This window comes from Bacidia gigantensis (genome assembly GCF_019456465.1).
Source record: "Bacidia gigantensis strain McMullin 20006 chromosome Unknown contig_278, whole genome shotgun sequence".
In the NCBI taxonomy this organism is placed as follows: Eukaryota; Fungi; Ascomycota; class Lecanoromycetes; order Lecanorales; family Ramalinaceae; genus Bacidia; species Bacidia gigantensis.
Window position 1 is genome coordinate 817,100 of NW_025408606.1, and position 17,744 is coordinate 834,843.

General features: G+C 49.1%; 7 protein-coding genes across 7 annotated transcripts; 3 read left to right on the forward strand and 4 right to left on the reverse strand.

Annotated features, from left to right (window-relative positions):
• Window positions 1–57: 57 nt before the first annotated feature.
• KY384_007696 (uncharacterized protein) lies at window positions 58–2,847 on the reverse strand (the record flags this gene model as incomplete). The annotated part of the gene is made up of 1 exon (XM_044816187.1): window positions 58–2,847. One exon carries the CDS (start codon window positions 2,845–2,847, stop codon window positions 58–60), a length of 2,790 nt encoding a protein of 929 aa, XP_044666827.1.
• A 683-nt stretch (window positions 2,848–3,530) lies between these two features.
• Window positions 3,531–4,160, forward strand: KY384_007697 (uncharacterized protein; the record flags this gene model as incomplete). The annotated part of the gene is made up of 1 exon (XM_044816188.1): window positions 3,531–4,160. The coding sequence occupies one exon, from the start codon at window positions 3,531–3,533 to the stop codon at window positions 4,158–4,160; it is 630 nt and encodes a 209-aa protein (XP_044666828.1).
• A 100-nt stretch (window positions 4,161–4,260) lies between these two features.
• KY384_007698 (uncharacterized protein) lies at window positions 4,261–5,078 on the reverse strand (the record flags this gene model as incomplete). The annotated part of the gene is made up of 2 exons (XM_044816189.1): window positions 4,261–4,795; window positions 4,921–5,078. 2 exons carry the CDS (start codon window positions 5,076–5,078, stop codon window positions 4,261–4,263), a joined length of 693 nt encoding a protein of 230 aa, XP_044666829.1.
• Window positions 5,079–6,355: 1,277 nt separating this feature from the next.
• On the forward strand, window positions 6,356–8,193 carry KY384_007699 (uncharacterized protein; the record flags this gene model as incomplete). The annotated part of the gene is made up of 3 exons (XM_044816190.1): window positions 6,356–6,560; window positions 6,635–7,660; window positions 7,790–8,193. 3 exons carry the CDS (start codon window positions 6,356–6,358, stop codon window positions 8,191–8,193), a joined length of 1,635 nt encoding a protein of 544 aa, XP_044666830.1.
• A 1,636-nt stretch (window positions 8,194–9,829) lies between these two features.
• KY384_007700 (uncharacterized protein) lies at window positions 9,830–11,369 on the reverse strand (the record flags this gene model as incomplete). Its single annotated transcript, XM_044816191.1, has 3 exons — window positions 9,830–10,789; window positions 10,851–11,052; window positions 11,107–11,369. The coding sequence occupies 3 exons, from the start codon at window positions 11,367–11,369 to the stop codon at window positions 9,830–9,832; spliced, it is 1,425 nt and encodes a 474-aa protein (XP_044666831.1).
• Window positions 11,370–13,068: 1,699 nt separating this feature from the next.
• Window positions 13,069–15,857, reverse strand: RPN1 (proteasome regulatory particle base subunit; the record flags this gene model as incomplete). Its single annotated transcript, XM_044816192.1, has 2 exons — window positions 13,069–13,092; window positions 13,152–15,857. The coding sequence occupies 2 exons, from the start codon at window positions 15,855–15,857 to the stop codon at window positions 13,069–13,071; spliced, it is 2,730 nt and encodes a 909-aa protein (XP_044666832.1).
• A 264-nt stretch (window positions 15,858–16,121) lies between these two features.
• On the forward strand, window positions 16,122–17,535 carry KY384_007702 (uncharacterized protein; the record flags this gene model as incomplete). Its single annotated transcript, XM_044816193.1, has 3 exons — window positions 16,122–16,184; window positions 16,253–16,397; window positions 16,466–17,535. The coding sequence occupies 3 exons, from the start codon at window positions 16,122–16,124 to the stop codon at window positions 17,533–17,535; spliced, it is 1,278 nt and encodes a 425-aa protein (XP_044666833.1).
• Between the last annotated feature and the right edge of the window lie 209 nt (window positions 17,536–17,744).

The window sequence follows — 17,744 nt, forward strand, 5'->3', positions numbered from 1 at the left end:
AGGGCCAAACTTTTCATTTTGCTTCTTAATGCTTCATCATACGTTCAAGTACGGCTTTCAACCTCGTCCTCGACCTTTTTTATGCCGGCCCGCCGTTTTCTCCCTTCTCTTTTCCTTATCCTTCCTCAGCTTCCGCACCGCGTCGGTACCCCTTGTCTCCCCTTCATCACCACCTTTTCGACCTCCTATATTAATTGCTGTCCCTGCCCTACCAGCTTCCTTCGCTTTCTCCACTTTCTTCCGCTTCTTGTAAAAGTCATCACGATATTTGTCCGCCTCCATAGGCGCCCTCTCACTCCTATGCCTGAAGCTCTTTCCGGACCCAAAATTCCCCCTACGCACGCCAGCTAGACGCTTTGGAAACGCAGTTTCTGCCTCCCCAACTCTTGGCATCTTAGCGACTTTATTCGCCTTCTTCCATGCCTCAAACCTCCCACTGCGGAAACTGGCGGCAATCTTCTGCCCAGACTCTGACCGAATAAACCTCTTACTTTCCCGATCCCCTTTCCTATCATTACCGACGTCCACGTATTTTTTAGCTTTCTTGTCCCAGCGTTTCTGACGGCTCGGCTCGCCAATGCCGCGGCCTTCGTCTGTTACAAGATCCATTGTTGCGCCTTGGGCGGCGATGAGGAAATTGTTAACGTCACCGGTGGAAGTCGGTTGTTGGACAGCATAGGCGCGGTCTTCGGCCAGATTCGTGCTTGTGGGGGTATAGGCCATGAAGAAATCAGATTGGGGATCGGAATTTGTGGACTTGGAGTGTCGGCTGGTGTATGTATTCGAGATGGTGACTTGGAGGTCGTCCTCAGACGCGGAGCCGGTATCTACATCGATGACTGAATCTGGAGACTGCTCTGCTGCATCAATGTCTCTAGACAGCTGTACAGAAGATGAGCGCTTCTCATTGTCTGACAGTGCTTCAGGATCCACTGAGGGTATGGAGTCTTGCTTCCTACTTTGGTGCGTACCAACTGTCGCACGTCTTCTGCGCATGATCTGCGCAGCTGCGTCCTTTTGGCCTTTTCTCCCAATTTCGAACACTGTTTCCGTCGGCCGGAACCCACTCACACGAGCAATCATTTCTGCCCGTTCCGCTTCTCCGTCGTCAGTATGGTCAAAGAACAGAGGATGTAACGCGCTCCAAGGTTTGGACGACGCCATCGTCTTCGCCCTGCGAGCACTTTCGGCTGATGCGGCAGGTCTCGACCGAAGATAAAGCTTTTCACCCCTAAGGGCAACAGACCTCAAAGCCCGTAAATCAGACTGTTCATCGAGCAATTTCGTCACCCATTCGCAATTGCTTTCAAGCTTGTGTTTCGCAAGACTTCCAATGACCACATCATCTGAATAGCTTGGCACCGTCCTGTTCTCCGTCCCCAGGACAAGGCGTTTTCCGAGAAAGAGCTGTAGATCCAACAAGTATGGAGCCTCGGACGTCTGGATGAGACTGAAGCTCCAGCCTTTTTGTCCTGCGCGAGCAGTGCGGCCAACTCGGTGCACGAAAATCTTCGATTGGGCAGGAAAGTCGTAATTCACTACATTAGCAAGGACTGGTATGTCTATGCCCCGGGCTGCTACGTCCGTTACGACTAGGATGTCTGTCGTGCCTGTGCGAAAGTCTTGAACCTGCATCTTTCGTGCAGTCTGATCTAATGATCCGTAGGCAATGGAGACAGCGAAGCCGGACTCGCGTAAAAGCGCTGCTACATACTCAACGTGATGCTTTGTTGCGGTAAAGATGATCGTTGAATGCTCACTAGGAGCTTCGTGCTGATCCGTAGCTTCTGATTTGCCTCGTTTCCTCTTCTTAGTATTCTTGGACGGTTTAATGTCCTCAATGCGGACATCGTTTGGAGCTCCAGTAGGCATTTTGATGACATCGTGCAAGATATGAAGCAATGCGCCCTCCTTATCAGCACTTTTCATGGTGAAAAACGCACTCTGCAAATCCGATGATATCTTACTTTCTGCGTCCAAGCGGATCAGAGTCGGCTCTTGCAGTCCAGCCCTAGCAAATTCCACGAGCGACTTAGGTAGCGTTGCGGAGAACAATAATGTTTGTCTTGACTGTGGTAAAGCATGCAAAATCTCGATCAATTGTGTAGCAAAGCCCATTTCGAAAAGCCGATCGGCTTCGTCGAAAACCACATATCGTACAGACGAAAGATCAAGACCCATCTCTACCTTCAGGTGTAAGAATCTACCGGGTGTGGCGATGACAACATCAGGATTTGACGACATGGACCCAAATTGCTCTTCTAACGAGTCTCCCCCGACAAGTAGAATGCTTTTCAGATCGGTACCTCCGCCAAGCGCTTTTACCACTTTCAGTGTCTGAAGAGCCAGCTCTCTTGAAGGTGACAGCACCAAAGCCCGAGCACCTACCTTTGCACTATGACTTTTCAGCTTTTCGATCATAGGAACCACAAAAGCGGCTGTCTTGCCGGACCCTGTCCGTGCCATACCAACGACATCTCTCCCATCAAGTATAATTGGAATAGTCTTGCGCTGAATGGGAGTTGGCACGGAAAATCCTTTCTTAGAAATGGCTTTGAGGAGATTCGCACTCAGGCCCATTGCTTGAAAACCTCCTCCTTTCTTGACGGTCTTCCCTTTCAAATGTGAACTCTTTCGATTTGCAGCTGCAAGAGACCCAGCAATGAAGTCAGCGTCATCTGACTCGCTTCCTTCAAGGTCAAATGTGCCATTTTCGACCTGTTGTTTCCCACTGGATTTCAAGTCTACTGCATTTTTCGAGTCTTTCGGGACGTCATAATGGGACAGAGAGGCCGTGATATCTAATCCATTCTCCGAACCCACTGGCGAGAGGGGCCGCCGACCCATGTTGTTGCCGCCTGTCAATCACGAAATGATTGCGTTCTAAATTCAAAGCCTCAAGATTTTGCCGATTCGGACTTCAACCGGAATTAAGGCTAATTTTAGCGTGCATCATCTACACGACTACCGACGCGTAGTAAATATTAGCATTAAATCACTGCAGCCTGAGAGATGAAGTTTTCAGCCTCTTTGATCTCTCGATGTACATGACGGGGCAAGAAATTCAATGCGACAAAACTGTACGGAATTTACGCCAGCTAGAGAGAAGGAGTTCACTACTTCGCATCAAGGCCCAACAGACTTGTAACTCGCAACGATGAGTAAGTCTTTCTTCCATCTTTGACAACCTGAAACATTGAAGTCGTCAGATGTCGGGTATGGTGGAGGGTACTCCACCACATCATATGGTGCTCAGGGCGCGGCAGATGGTGGGGGATTTGTAGGGGGTTCCCAAGGCGGGAGTCAAGGGGCAGGCAGGGTCACTTCTAGCATTGCACCATCGAGCTCATATGTTGATGGCAAGATAGGGCACTCATGGAAAGGACACCCTTCGCCCAGTGACTATAAAACAAATTATAGATGCCGATCAACCACACACAGACGCAGAGTTCAAGATTGATGACGTCGAAATTGCACAGGCAGGAGCACATCTTCACCCTCACCCCAAAATTGAAGGCTGATGAGCGGCTATGCAGATCGCCTTTGTTGGTCAGATTCGTAACATCTCTACGCAAACCACCAATATTACATACAAGCTTGATGATGGCACAGGGACGATCGAAGTTAAACAGTGGGTGGACGCTGACACACAAAATAATATGGACATCGATGGGGGAAAAGTGCAATCGGACTCATCAAAACCGAAGCTTACAGAGAACGAGTGGGCCAAGGTATGGGGAAAGCTGAAGCAGTTCAACAACAGGCGACATGTGGGAGCTCATGTCATCCGGCCGGTCACTGACAAAATGGATTTAACGTATCATTTGCTTGAGGCAACCTATGTACATCTCTATTTCTCTCGTGGGCCATTGGATCAAGTCAAGCAAGAGCCAGGCAGTGGCGTCAACGGGGCCAGCAATTACGGAGCGGGAGGCGACATGGGTGGCCAACAGCTCCCAAGTATGACACCAAATGCGCGGAGAGTCTTCCAAGCTCTGAAGACGAGCCCACAGAATAACGAGGGGTTACATGTACAAAATGTGGCCGCTATCTGTTCCATGAATGTCGCAGACGTAATGAAGGCTGGAGAGGAATTGCTAAGCAACAGTCTGATCTTCACGACAGTAGACGACAGTACATGGGCTATACTTGAGTTTTGAGGTAAGAGCATGAATAATGTTCCGAATCAGTGACATGAACATCTGAAGCTTATCGCATGAGCGGTTCAGAAAGCCTGTAACTTCCGTCTTGCTGTGACCGTTAAGCTCCCGCTTTGATCTGCCCCATCCCCTCCTGTTCTTCAAACCCGTCCTCCACTTCCGTCGTTCTCCCTGCATTTTCCCTTAACAGCTTCTGCGCTTTCCTCCTCAAGCTCCCAAAATCCTTCGGCCACTTTTTGCTCCTCCCTTCCCTGTCCCTCCACGCGTCCTCTACCTTCATCAGCTTAGCCTCCAGGCCATCCTTTCCCCAGGGACTCTTATCCATGGGTATCTTGGGCCATAGGAAGGGTCCCTGGCCCAGACCGCTCTCGGTACTGTTTCCTTCCTTCCTCGCCAATTCTACCGTCATCTTCTTACGTGATTGCGGGCGATACCATCGTCGCTGGCCTCGAACCCCCTTTTCGCTGATCTTGCTCTGAATGACGTAAGAGCGAACGCTGAGGACGCGGAGGTTGTAGAGATTGTAGAGATAGTCTTTCAAATCGAGCTTGTTGAGCCAGAGTGGCACCATGAAGGAAGCATAATTGGCTGGGAGGAAAGGGGAGGGGCGGATTAGGGCGAGGACGAAGTTGGGCCTGCGGTGCAGAAAACGGTCAGCTTCGTGATTTCAGGGAAGTACTCATCGCCAGTGTATCATATATGCAGCGCAAGAGCTGAAGCAAACAGCACATTTACAATTGAGAAGTGGATGCGTACGTACAGAAAGACTTGCTTCTCGCCCTTTGGGAGAGTAAATCGGTTGGGCGAAAGCGGTCGCTGCGGGAATGGGGACGGTGTTTTTAGACGCGCCGGATTGAACTTGGGCAGAGCAGGTTTTAAAGAAGGCTTGACGGCATGTATGGCGTTAGGAAAGGACATAATATGGTTGTATTCGCAAACGAGAACAGTTTCGCAGGAAAATGCAAATAGAGGCCAATATTTTGGAGCGTTCTGATTGGCGGTGGGGAGGTCTGCACCGGGCATCGAGAGGGGAAATGGAACCATGGCCACGATTTAAAGTATTGAGCTCCACCCAAGCTCGTTGTCTGCCACAGCTCTCGATCATATTGTGCAACTGTGAGAAGGCAATTCGTTGAATAAGAAGTGTATACGAGTGCCTTCTTAGAAATCGGAACCTGGAGGTCAGCTTTTGATGAGCAGCTTCAATCTTGGCTCCTGAGCTTGCCTCATTCGCGACGACATGTCAATATCCCGGTGAAGAAAGGCATGATCTACCTCAAACTGGTGCAGATTCCAATCAAAAGCTTTCATTCACAAGCTTGATATAGCCTGAGGTCCATACTCCCGCTATGATCTGGCGGGAATAGAAGGTTCGGGTTCAATCTACCTCACTGCCGAGCCTGTCTGGGCGGAATGAGAAGTGCGGAGTAGCGTTCTAGGCCTCCTTCCCTACAACTCCGACTGCTACGAGCAGGTGCCAACTGCCAAACTGCTAGTTTGAATTTCAATAATCTTTGAATAATCAAACTAATCGATCCCTATTCACACCATGGCCCGTCAGAGCTTAGCATGCACCATATTCAGTCTAACTTAAGCCAACCTTTTCCCTTCTGGCTCCGCATCTCAGCTGAGTCAGCTCTCACGGATTCAGAAACGCCCATGGCAAGCCACATGCAAAATCTGCCAGCTGAACATCCCGAAGCTAGAATATAGCGAGTTAGCAACAGCCTCGGATCATCTCTTAGAGTCTCATGATTCTTATCGCTAAGATTGTTGTCTGAGTGGACACGGTCTTGCCACCGCTGCTAGCCTCTTCTCAGCATCATGATTGACCAAATCGAGAGCTTCTGCCAGCCCTGGTACACTGGGCCCTGGGCCAAAACGCGCGACCATCAAATCAGTCGGGACTCTGTCTCAGCGTAGCCTCACATGATTGGCCTCGAGCGTTTATGCTCAATGGTCTAAAAGCAAAATCATGGGTGGATCTCTTGAAATGGGGGTCGGCATACTGGTCACGAATCAGCTTCCCTTTGCTTTGGACACTTCTCAGCTTCTGGTGTTCCTATACCTGTTCCTACAGCCTTTCAACTATCCCCATCAAATTTCTTCGCAGGCCGATTTCCCGTCTGGAAAGAAGCACCTTTCAGAAATAGACTGTGGGCTTTCGCCATCCATTAACATTGCTAGCATACATCATGGGTCCGAAAGTCCCAGACAGTGTTCCCGACGAGCATGGACGAAATCTCAAAATCGACAAAGATACGCCGACTCCAAATCGTCTCGTACTGTGCTTGGATGGCACTGGAAATTCTTTCCAGGGTAATCCTTCGGACACCAACATAGTGAAGCTGATGGACATGTTCGATCGTTCCGCCCCTCATCAAATGCACTACTATCAGCGTAAGCCCGAGAATTCTTACAGCTCAGATCCAACTCATGTTTCACCCGTTTGCTGATGGTTATAATGCCTTCAGCCGGCATAGGCACATACACGACAACCGGCTCGGTCAACCAGGGCGTCTTTGGGCGAATGAAAAACTCCATATCCCAGACAATTGATTCTGGATTAGCCACCTCCTTCGATGCTCACGTCATAGCTGGGTACCGATTTCTCATGCGATATTACAGAACAGGTGATCGGATTTACATCTTTGGCTTTTCCAGAGGTGCTTTCACCGCACGCTTCCTCTCACGCATGATCTCCCACGTCGGCCTACTTTCGATGGGCAATGAAGAGATGGTACCTTTTGCATATAAGGTCTATCAAGATTACGAAATGGGCCTTGATAATCCGGAGCCGACGGCGGAGCAGCTGAAACAAAATTACGAGAGAGGCACAAATGGCAGAGCTTACATGGAGAGATTCAGAGACTCATTCTGTCGCCATGGTACAGATGACGGCGTAAAGGTTCACTTTCTTGGACTCTTCGATACCGTGAGCTCGGTAGGTACGTTTGATGTACCTTTCACGGCTGTGCCCCACTTGCCCGAGGTGGAAGGCACCGCTGAGCATGTCCGCCACGCTGTGGCAATCGATGAACGTCGTGTCAAGTTCAAGGCAGCCCTTCTCGCGCAAGATAAAGAGAGTCTCAAAAGCAAGGGAGAGGATATCAAGGAGGTATGGTTCCCTGGTAATCATGGCGATATTGGTGGTGGTTGGCCAGCTGAAGAAGTGGAACCTCAAAAATCGCCGGGCTTCTGGGAGCGACTTAAGAAAGCCTTTTCCAAAGCCTCTAAATCCCCAGCACGGCCTCCAACGGATCCAGAACAGGACAAATTTCAGCTTAGCGACATTGCGTTGAAGTGGATGATTGATGAGCTTGATGGTTTACCCGAGAACATTGACCACCTGCAATGGAATATTGAGAACAAGAGAAGTTTCCTTAACCGCTACAATGCACCAGAGCACCGCTCTCAATCCATCAGGGCGCTTATGCACGACACCATGAAAATTGGTGGAGGATCGTCATTTGGCAACACTTTGATGTGGAAGATCATGGGTATGTCGCCTCACATTTGCATCGCTTCCTATTTCCACAGTGTTGCTCTATCATGATGATTCCGAAGCGACCCCTCTATCCTCGATTTTCCTTGCTTGGTTCAACGATCACGCGCTGACCGCACAATAGAATATCTTCCGTTTATCAAGCGTTGGGAGCTTGATAGTGGTACGTGGCAGTATACGGCTTCGCCGCTTAATAAGGGCGGCAGGCGTGATGTCCCCATAGGTGCCGTCTTCCACCATTCTCTGATAGAGCGGTTGGCACTGTTCGAGAAGACTTACAGACCGTTAAATTTTATCGGCAAAGGCAAAAGTGCACACCATCACTGGCATCTGGAGGACGTCAAGAGAGAGCCTGTGGAGAATGGCGATCCGAGGCCAAAAGAAGGGCCGTTTCTTGTAGCTCTGGGTAATCAAAAGAGGAAGGTCAGAGACGCCAATACCCTGGAGGTGGTCAAGGGTGACGACGATGAGGTGACCATGGAGCCGGTAGAAGAAGCGGATAAGCTTTATGAGTTGATCATCCCTTAGAGTGTCGAGTCTGAAGCTTTCACGGTAAGTTCGGAATCACACGTTCATGGTATGGTATCGTGCTAGTGATGTTTGTTCTTAGCCTTTGGATATATTTCAAGTTAGGCACAGACTGGTGTGGTTCGGTATGGGAATATTCAGAAGGAAAAACACAATCGCACATTTCTTCTGTTCAGGACCGTTTGATGTTGAGGATGAGCCAACTAGCACTTGGCGGGATGTGATTCCTTGGACTCCTTTTTACGGCTCTCCGCGCTACAACTCTTTCACGTGTATTTTTCGACCAGCGAGTGCTAATTCTCGCGAATGACATACCTCGATCCCAATCGCACCATTTCTGTATGACATGTTGACATGAGATTGAAGCCTAAAACAAGGGTATATACTTGTATCATGGTACCACCAGCAAAGTCTAACGATTCGAGGAGCCTGTCTATACTGATTTCATTTCTGAACCTGCATCCGTGAGAAGAAACTCCTCTCCTAGATCAAGAACTTGTCTCCGCCTTGTCTTTTCGCCCTCAAAGCTATCTTCGTTTTCTCGAAGTCTCTACCCTTGATTGCAGTCTAAGAGTCCTTCGGTAGTTGTGACGAGGACGCATTCGTGGAACCACGAGGAGTGAATCTGTCCAGGCACGCAGAAGACAGCCGACCTTGCGCACCAGCCGAGACTCGGTATAATGGGGTTTCTGTCAAATTTCCCAGTCCTGAGTAAAAAATTTATAGACATTTTGCCTCTAATCCCGTCCATTTGATTTCTGCAACGCAAGGCTTAGGATCCCCCTTCTTGGTTTAATTATTTTCTGCCTCCCTACACTCAAAAAGCGCCGGAAGTATAGCCTTTCTTCTTTTCTCCACCAAGCTGCTGAAAATCACGCCTATGAATATCTCTGCGAAGAATATTTACATCTCTCTAAATATCGGTCATGGTTTCCGCCAGGCAGAGTTATCATCCCCTAACCTCACGGTTCACTATAGACGCGTTGGCTGCATTGATTAGGACGAAAAATGCCTTTAGCAATAATACTTGTCACAAAGTAAGGCTTACAATTTGGTAGAACAAGGATGGCGTGGGCGGAGGGTCCGACAAGACGGAGACTAGGTGTATTAAATACGAGACTTCGAAGCAGGATTTTATGAACTGACTTGCCTACTGTTGCTTGTGTCTGTAAGACTTGTGCGGTTGGGTTGGGTGGCTAGTGGGAAAGAAGGGAAGGAAAGTTGCAAGATGCTGTGGCGGTCTTGGCTGACGGAAGAGAAAGGAACGATATTTTCTCCACCATATAGTGAGTCCTTAGTTGTCCGACGGCTCACGCCTGGTGACACTCAATTGGATCTTCATTGATAGTATACTGAAGTTTGCTTGGGCTCTAACCGAAGCTTTTATTCATCTTGATTTTTAGTATACTTGTGGATATGACCAGATATCCAATCCTCATCAGCCTATCACAAGATAGCTTCTATGTGCATTCACAACATTGTATTCATGATCGAAAGAAAGAGAAAAACTTAGCCTCCTTGATGGGCTGGGATATCTTTCCTGTATACCAAAGAACCTTTGCAATCTCCCGCTCTTTCCAGTGGAAATATTTGATTTACAGCACTCAACTGTCTCTCCATCAAAGACGACTACTCGTCATCGCTTTGGCGTGTGATGTACTTCGGCGAACATCGGCATACTGTTGCTGCCGTCACTGCCGAGTCGTTGTCTTCCCTCCTGCGGCCGTTGAAGACTTGCTTTCCGACCAACGAACTTTCCCAACTTTCCTCCAGCACTTGAGCCATGATTGGTCAGGCCAGCTGCCAAGTGGCCCATCTTCACGGGCAAATTTTTTGCGTCTTTGTCTCCGGATGCAGCGTTCAGGCCATTGGCGCTGACATAATCACTCCTCCTTGGTATCTCAGGCTTGCCAATCATCGACCGGAAGAGGTTCATGACAGCAGTTTGCGAAGTGATGATGTACACACAGCAATTCAAGAAACCTTGTAAAGGAAGAACGAGAGACTGTGCATAATTCAAGCCAAAGATTATGCGGTTGGGATGAACGAGAGAGTATAGCCGATTTATTGAGGCGGGTATCCAGGGGATCAGCATAGCGCAAAAGAAGAGGAATGCTGCACGAGCATATAACCAGGCGTCGGGATTGAGTTCTCGCAGAGCCGCCTCCCGGGTGTACGAGCGAGCACCATGCAGCTTGGGCCGGGAAGGGCGGCGACTTCGATCGTTTTCAAGCCTTCCTGCTTCGATGTTGGCTCTGTAAAGATCTGGGGCTTCTTCTCTGTGATCATCTTCTGTGCCCGGCATCGGCGGCAGTTGTGACTCCATGCGTCTTTTAAAGTCGGAATGATGGGAGCTTGTGTGAGAAATCGATGGACGTGCGGGTTCATAGGTTACCTCGATCTCTGTGGTAATAGTTGTCGAAAATGGATCTTCGTTAAATGGGTTCAGAAGTCCTGAAAGCTTCTCGCGGTTATGCCACACCTTCTTCGCAGCCTTGCAATAGATGGCAAAAGCAGAGACAAGCGCTATCCATACAATGGCGTATAATGTAAGGACACGAAGAAAGTCCCATTCAGGAGTAATCCAACACCAGAGCTGTTGGAAATTTCACTGTAAGCATTTCGAGTTGAAGGCAGCTTCGGAGAGCAGGACGTACGGTAGCAGGCCCATATATCTTACCACGGCCCTCAGTCTCCACAAAGATGTATATAAGCGAGGGCACAAACGCAGCGCCGTAGCAACCCAAGAAGTACTTCCACTCTTGCGCGCGCAATCGTTGCGCTGTCCAAGCACAGAAAAGAGCGAGGTAAACGTTCAAAGCCATGCACAGGGCCCAGAAGACATCCACGCCAAGGAACCTGGAATATGTTTAGTATGACGGGCAGATCTGAGCCCGATGCGGAGCATCTTACATCTGAATGGCCCAGGCTTGGAATTGGCACAGGGCAGACTTTGGGCCTGCGGCTGGTCCATCCTCGGCGATAAAAGTGGCGATGTTCACGCCCACGTTACTAAAGGAGGCGAAAAAGACGAGGCGGTTGATTGGCTTGTCGAAACCGCGAGCCAGGAGGAAGGTAAAGACGATGAAGAGGACGCTCAGCATGGAGAGGAGTGAGGTCACCCGCTCCGTGATTTTCATGGCATCAAGCTGATCGGGCGTCAATTTTGAAGGCATATCGGGCAAGGTGGAATTGATTTGGGTCGATTAGATGGTCAACCGCTTCGCAGACGGGTGATCTTTGAGGTGGTGAGGAATGGTAAGAAATGCAAGGCAATTGATGAGGCATACGGTCTGCTCAGCTATTCATCGTGACTCTACCATTGAGCCACACCAGAGAGGTAATGTGAGCTTCTGGTGAAAAGAGCGTCTTCGTCAGCCATTAAAGAAATATGACTGGGCAAGTGAAACAAGCCACGGTAGAAGAGTGGGCTCGCATAAGGAGGAGCAAGTGCAGGTGGGTGATTCAGCGCTGCTTATAAAAGTAGGATGCACGAGCTGGACGGTTTGAGGGACGAAGGCGACTAAAAGAAATCTGGGCAGTTGGCAGCGCTGAGCCTTCCTTATCATTCGGGATCGTCCTTGACAGGCAAGACAGATGGGAGGTGAGCCTGTGGGTGGGTTGGCATAGCGTCGAGACGGTGCACGTTTCTTCACTCTCTGAACGGGCTAGTGAGAAAGCGAGCAGGGAAGGACGTCGATGCTTGCTACTTGGTGGCAGAAGTGGCAGAAGTGGCAGAAGTGTGACCACATGGCTGCATCTTCACCCAATCACAGAGACTGAGTCCTATCATCATCATCACGTTCATCGCGATGGCAATTGGGGAAGTTGGGGGGAAGTTGGCTTTAGCTTTAGCTTTGGCTTTCAGGGGGTAAAGCATTTATCATTGATTTACTTTAGCGTTCACGTGGCTCTCACACCTCTCACACCTCTCACTACTACTGCTGCTCTCTCCCAACCTTCTTCAGTCCTTACGCAGGAACAGCGCACTAAGAACGCTTATTATCTTGCTAGAAGCCCTAAAGCTTCGATGCAGTTTGGCGCATTATTTAATATTGGCTTTCAAGGTCCCACCCGATCAAAACCCCTGAAGAGTCTTCCGTAGTCTGCCACAGGGACACCAATCATGCAGCATATTATTATTATTACTATCATTGAGCATACACCATGAATAATGAGAGGGGTAGTGAGAACCTTAAGGCTGAGCCGGTGCGAGAAGCAGACGTATCGGGTGGCCGACCGTTGGGCTGGTGCTTCACCAATGTTACTAATAAACATTAACATTTCCTCATAGTATCTCGAGCCTGCACTGGCCAACGGATCGAAAAGACAGTCCTATGGGCAGTATTATTGCGACCTTGGATATTTGGTACGTCGGATCACCTCAAGAGCCTTCTGAAACGATCATCGACAGTAGGCCAAGAGGGGGGCAGAATCGATCATACTGATGACCATCATGGCCGTGGGCTTGGTCTATTACTGCTTCCTACTGGGCCATCAATGCCCGTGATTGGGACGTCCTGGTTTTGACCCAAATTCTGCCTCGCTCTCAAAGCCGAGAGCACTCAGCTTGTATCTTGCTTCAAATTCAACAGCAATAATACGTGTCATGCAGGTCCTGAGAGATTCCTGCAGTATGTGAGATAGGCCTTGTATCTACAGTCGTGCTTCCCATCCTCTATTCCCTGAGCCGTCTAGAATACCTTATTTGTGATTGACCATAGATATTTTCATGAAAGAGCATTGGCCATTGGGAAGGTACCTTGGCTCGACATGAGCGTACCATAGGTCTGAAGATGGAGGACAGGTGTCTACACACTCCTTTGCCTTATCTCACCATCAAGTACCAAAAACGATATTCTCCCAATTCCTGCGTCATCCTTCCTCCCACGTCGGATTCTACGTGTCACGCATTAGCATCTGTCCGGGAAGAGCGGGTTCGTATTAGTCTGACAAACCTTCTTTAAGATCACCAACCCTTCGAGGTTGCTCGCCAGACTTATATATTGCTCGTCTTCCAGCTCTGCTCGCTCGCCGTAAGCGAGCAGCACTGGCGTTTGTTGGGTCTGCCATCCAGTAATCGTTTTCGGTCGGCCAGCCTGGCCAACGACGTCGACCGCTTGACCTACCCTGACGTTCACTTGCAGGGGCTTCAGATCTTCGTCCAAAGTAACCAGAAACCGAGGATGCATGGCAGTGATTAAGAAGTAGAGGAGATAGTGGTGTTCGCCAAGTATGAACTGCTTCGCATCGATCATGGAAACGAGCACAGTCAGCAAGCCAGCTGCGGCAACTCGGGAGAGGATTTGGCGGTCGGTGTGGAAGGGGTTGATAGACATCGTTCCCTTGCCCATATGCAGTAGACCCTGGGCTATTCGCACCATGAAAAGCGAATTCTGGTCGCGGTGGTAGTAGCTTGCGAGCTGTCTTAAAAGCTGTGCTAATCTTGCATTGTTGGTACCCGCCCCAAGCAGGCCCATGGCGAATATGGCATTGATTGCCACGTCGTTGTCGTTGTCGTGACTGTATCTTGAGAGCGTGTCGTAGACCTTCATCTGAGGGTTACTTGGACTGATGAGACCCAGCGCAAGAGGTACAGCTTTTCGGATATTTCCTTCGCTGTAATGCATGAGATGGCCGAACTGACGGAGAACCATTTCCTGGCCAACATCCTCGCCCATTGCGATGAGAGACAGTCCAATGACAGCGTATGTCTGGATGAGCTCGTCTCCTTTCTTCTCGTCTGAGTCGCCTTCGAAATGATCGTTGCAAAGATGCAGCAATTCCTGTAACTTGAGGACAGTCCCTGTGCCCGCATACGCACACACCTCAGCCAGCACACCAGCTGGTTTGGCCATGGGATGATCGATAACTTTCAAAGTTTCTTGAATGACCTCAACTTCTTCTTGTCGACCGAAAAACAGAAGCGCTAAGCCTAGAAACATAAAGCGAGTCCACTTATCTTTAAGCTGCTTTTGTCGTTCTTCATCCAACAGGGTCGTGACTATGGCCTCACTCACTCGATGGTCTGAAGAGCCTACAAAGATGAAACCAAGAGATAGAGCTGCCATAGCCGAGAGCTGCATCTCGAGAGATGTATCTTCTACAATAGGCAGTAGTAGGTCCAACAGATCATCTTTGTCCGTCCCGGCACATGCTAAGCCCAAGCCCATAATTGAAGCTACCCGTACTTGTTTGTCCTTATGATTGAGATTCTCCTCGGTCGCAAGTAAAGCCATGGCAGGTTCCGTGTCCATGCGAACCGCCGAGTTGAGCATTCCTGTTGCAAGAAGAGCGCCAGCTTTGATCTGGTTGTCCTCTGCATATGTATATTTGTCCACCTGTTCCAGCCCATTTTCGATGTCCCACCGCAAAAGCATGCCTAGCGACGCCGTTGTTGAAAATTGCCCATCGTCTTTGGTCTTGAAAATCCAGCTCGTTTTGTCACCTTCACCAACGTCAAGCAATAGCTTATCATGGCCGAAACCAGCATTGGTAAATGCATTTACGAAGGCACTGGCAAGATTGTGCCGCGCGGAGTCCACATTAGTCAAACCCGCAGTCCTTGTGCTTTCAAGATGACTCTTATATATGTCTTCCGGTGTCTTAGGATCTAGTATATTGAGTTCTTTGGCCAAATACTTGAAACGCTCTGGCATCTTCTCATTGCTTAGACATTCGGTGAGTTCTTGATCTTCTATGTCATCAGACGGCAACCAGATCTGCTGCCGTGCAACTAAAAGAGCCATCTGGCGCCTCATAGAAGCATCTTCGGTGGACTCGAAATCTTTCTTGATTAGCTCGACATCATTGAGACGGATTGCTAGCACCATCGCTTGAGGAAGTTTGTTGTACCGTTTATAGATATCATGGGCTGTTTGCAGAAATTGCTGATCATCAGGATAAGTGAGGAGGTTGACCATGCTGACCATATAAAGGCAGACTCTGGTATACGTGTTTTCATCGAGATATTTTGGGATCTCCTGTATTATCTCAAGTTCGCTCATCATGTCAACTGCGTCAGCTTCGGCATTGTGACTGAGGAAGTATGGCACAAGAGTCCGCGTTAACTCTACTAGCTCTTGGGCATCCAAATCATCTGATATACGTCTCTGGTAGTCCTGGCCAATCTCCAACGCCAGGTGCCGTACATACTCATGACCCCATGAGCCAAGATCTTCCGATGGCGCCGCTAGTCGGTATTTCAAGGTATCTAATTTATCTTCGTCCCCTTGTGTCATACCAAGCACCGACAACACGTCGGCGAAGGAGTCTTTTGCTTTTCCGCTCGGCCAATTTTCGTATGTCTTGCCCAGATCTTCGTAGTGAGGTCGAAGGAACTTGAGAGGTTTCGGTACTGCAGTCATGGATGAAGTGGAAGTTTTGATAAAGTCTTTGATGGCATCGAGGGCAGGGATATAGAGGCTTGTATCAGATTCGCTCAGTCTTGATACTAGCATCTCTAATTCATTTTTTAGATTTTGATCTTCGTCGCTGAGTTCTTCCTCGTCAGGCTCTTCATCCTTGCTACCGTTTGCGATCGTCTTGCCGTTTTCATCCTTCTTCATTTCAGTAGGTTTGTTTGGATTATCCTTAGGTTTTAGCTCTTCTGCTTTCCCCTTGCCCTTCTCAGCGGCCGACGGAGCTCCATTCCCTTTTGCCATGCTTCTTGTTGAGCCTAATCGAGGTGGCTATTTCCAGACCGTGAAGTTGAGGAGACAAAGCTTCTCGTCTAAGAAACAAGTGTGCTGGTCACTACTCGGGCACAATCAGAGCAGAAGATCGATGGGCAAATTCATCTTTGCTCTACGTAAGGCCGCTATTGAGACCGCGTCGAAATGTCCGGAAGGCGGCAAAACTGAAAGCCGAGGACTTTGCCCGCACTCACTCCGCAATTTCAATATCAACAATCTCTCCACGCATTCATCATGAAGCTGAACACAAAGTATCTGCGCTACCTCGCCTCTGAGGATTGGCGTGTTCTCACTGCGGTAAGCTCACCTGAAATGAACGTTCCCGCCGAAATGTTGCAGACTAACTGCTGACCAGCCACGCCTAGGTGGAAATGGGTAGCAAGAATCATGAAGTTGTGCCGACATCCCTGATAATACAGTTGTCAAATCTTCGAGGTAGTAGTGGTGTTCATAAGAGCATATCCACTCTAGCAAAAGCAAACCTCATTGCTCGTACCAAAAATGCAAAATGTGTGTGTCTCACGCCGGTTTACCTCCCCCATCGCAGTCACCTCTCTAACCCTAGCCTTTCATGGTAGACGACGGATACCGCCTCACGTATGGCGGCCTCGACTACCTTGCCCTACATACACACCTCAAGCGCGACGCAATCTACAGCCTGGGTCCTTGCATTGGCACAGGCAAAGAAAGCGACATCTATGTATGCGCTCCGCCTCCATCCAACACCTCAAATTCGCAAAAGTTCCATAAAAACAACCAACTTGTTCTCAAGATCCATCGTCTCGGGCGCATCTCTTTCCGCACAGTCAAGAATAACCGCGACTACCTTCGGCGCCGACAGAGCGCGAGCTGGATGTACATGTCGCGCCTGGCGGCACAAAGAGAGTTTGCGATCATGAGCATTCTCGGAGAAAATGGCTTTAGAGTGCCGGAGGCAGTGGCATGGACAAGGCATATGGTAGTCATGAGCTTGGTAGATGGAGTACCATTAAGAGCGGTGAAGGAAGTGGGCAATCCTGCTGGACTGTATGCAGATTTGATACAGATAATTCTTCAACTTGCCAGCTTTGGCATCATACATGGGGACTTCAATGAGTTCAACATCATCCTCCAAGAGGAGCAGCTGGCCAGTCAGACTAAGAAGACACCCGAACTAGAGGTGAGAGCAGTACCCTGGATCATCGACTTCCCCCAGGCCATTTCAATCGACCACGCAAACGCGGAATTCTATTTCAACAGAGATGTTCAATGTATCAAGACCTATTTCGAGCGGAGGTTTAATTTCCTGAGTTCGGAAGCCGGACCATTCTTTGCAGATGCGAGGAAAGCCGCTGCAAAGCAAGCGACTGCAAAGGGGAAAAGACTGGATTTGGAAGTGGAAGCTTCGGGCTTTTCGAAGAAGAAGGTACAAGAGTTAGTGCAATATATGGAAGACGTAGGTGCAAACCAGGACCAAGGGTCATACGCCGATGACGTGCAGGACGAGAGCGACGACAATAGCGAAGATGGGACCGGAGAGGGTGATCAGGATCTCATTCAAGATGACCCTGTTATCATTGGGGATCCTCCAAACATAGCGAGTAACGGGCTAGAAGATGACGCTATCTACTCGATCACGCCACTGAAAGCCAGCATTGCCAAAGATTGAGGACGAACATCAAGGCAGCCTCTCGACACAAGACCTTTGTGGCTTTACGCAGCTCTTGATGATCTTGTCTACTCCTAGCATGCACATCTAAGTCTATCGCGCAAGCTTTGCTTCAGACTGCTACCAAAACCACAAAGTGCTCCAAAATTGCCGCCAAAATGCAATCAGCATGCAAATGTTCATCTAACCCATATTTTGGAGTCTATGTT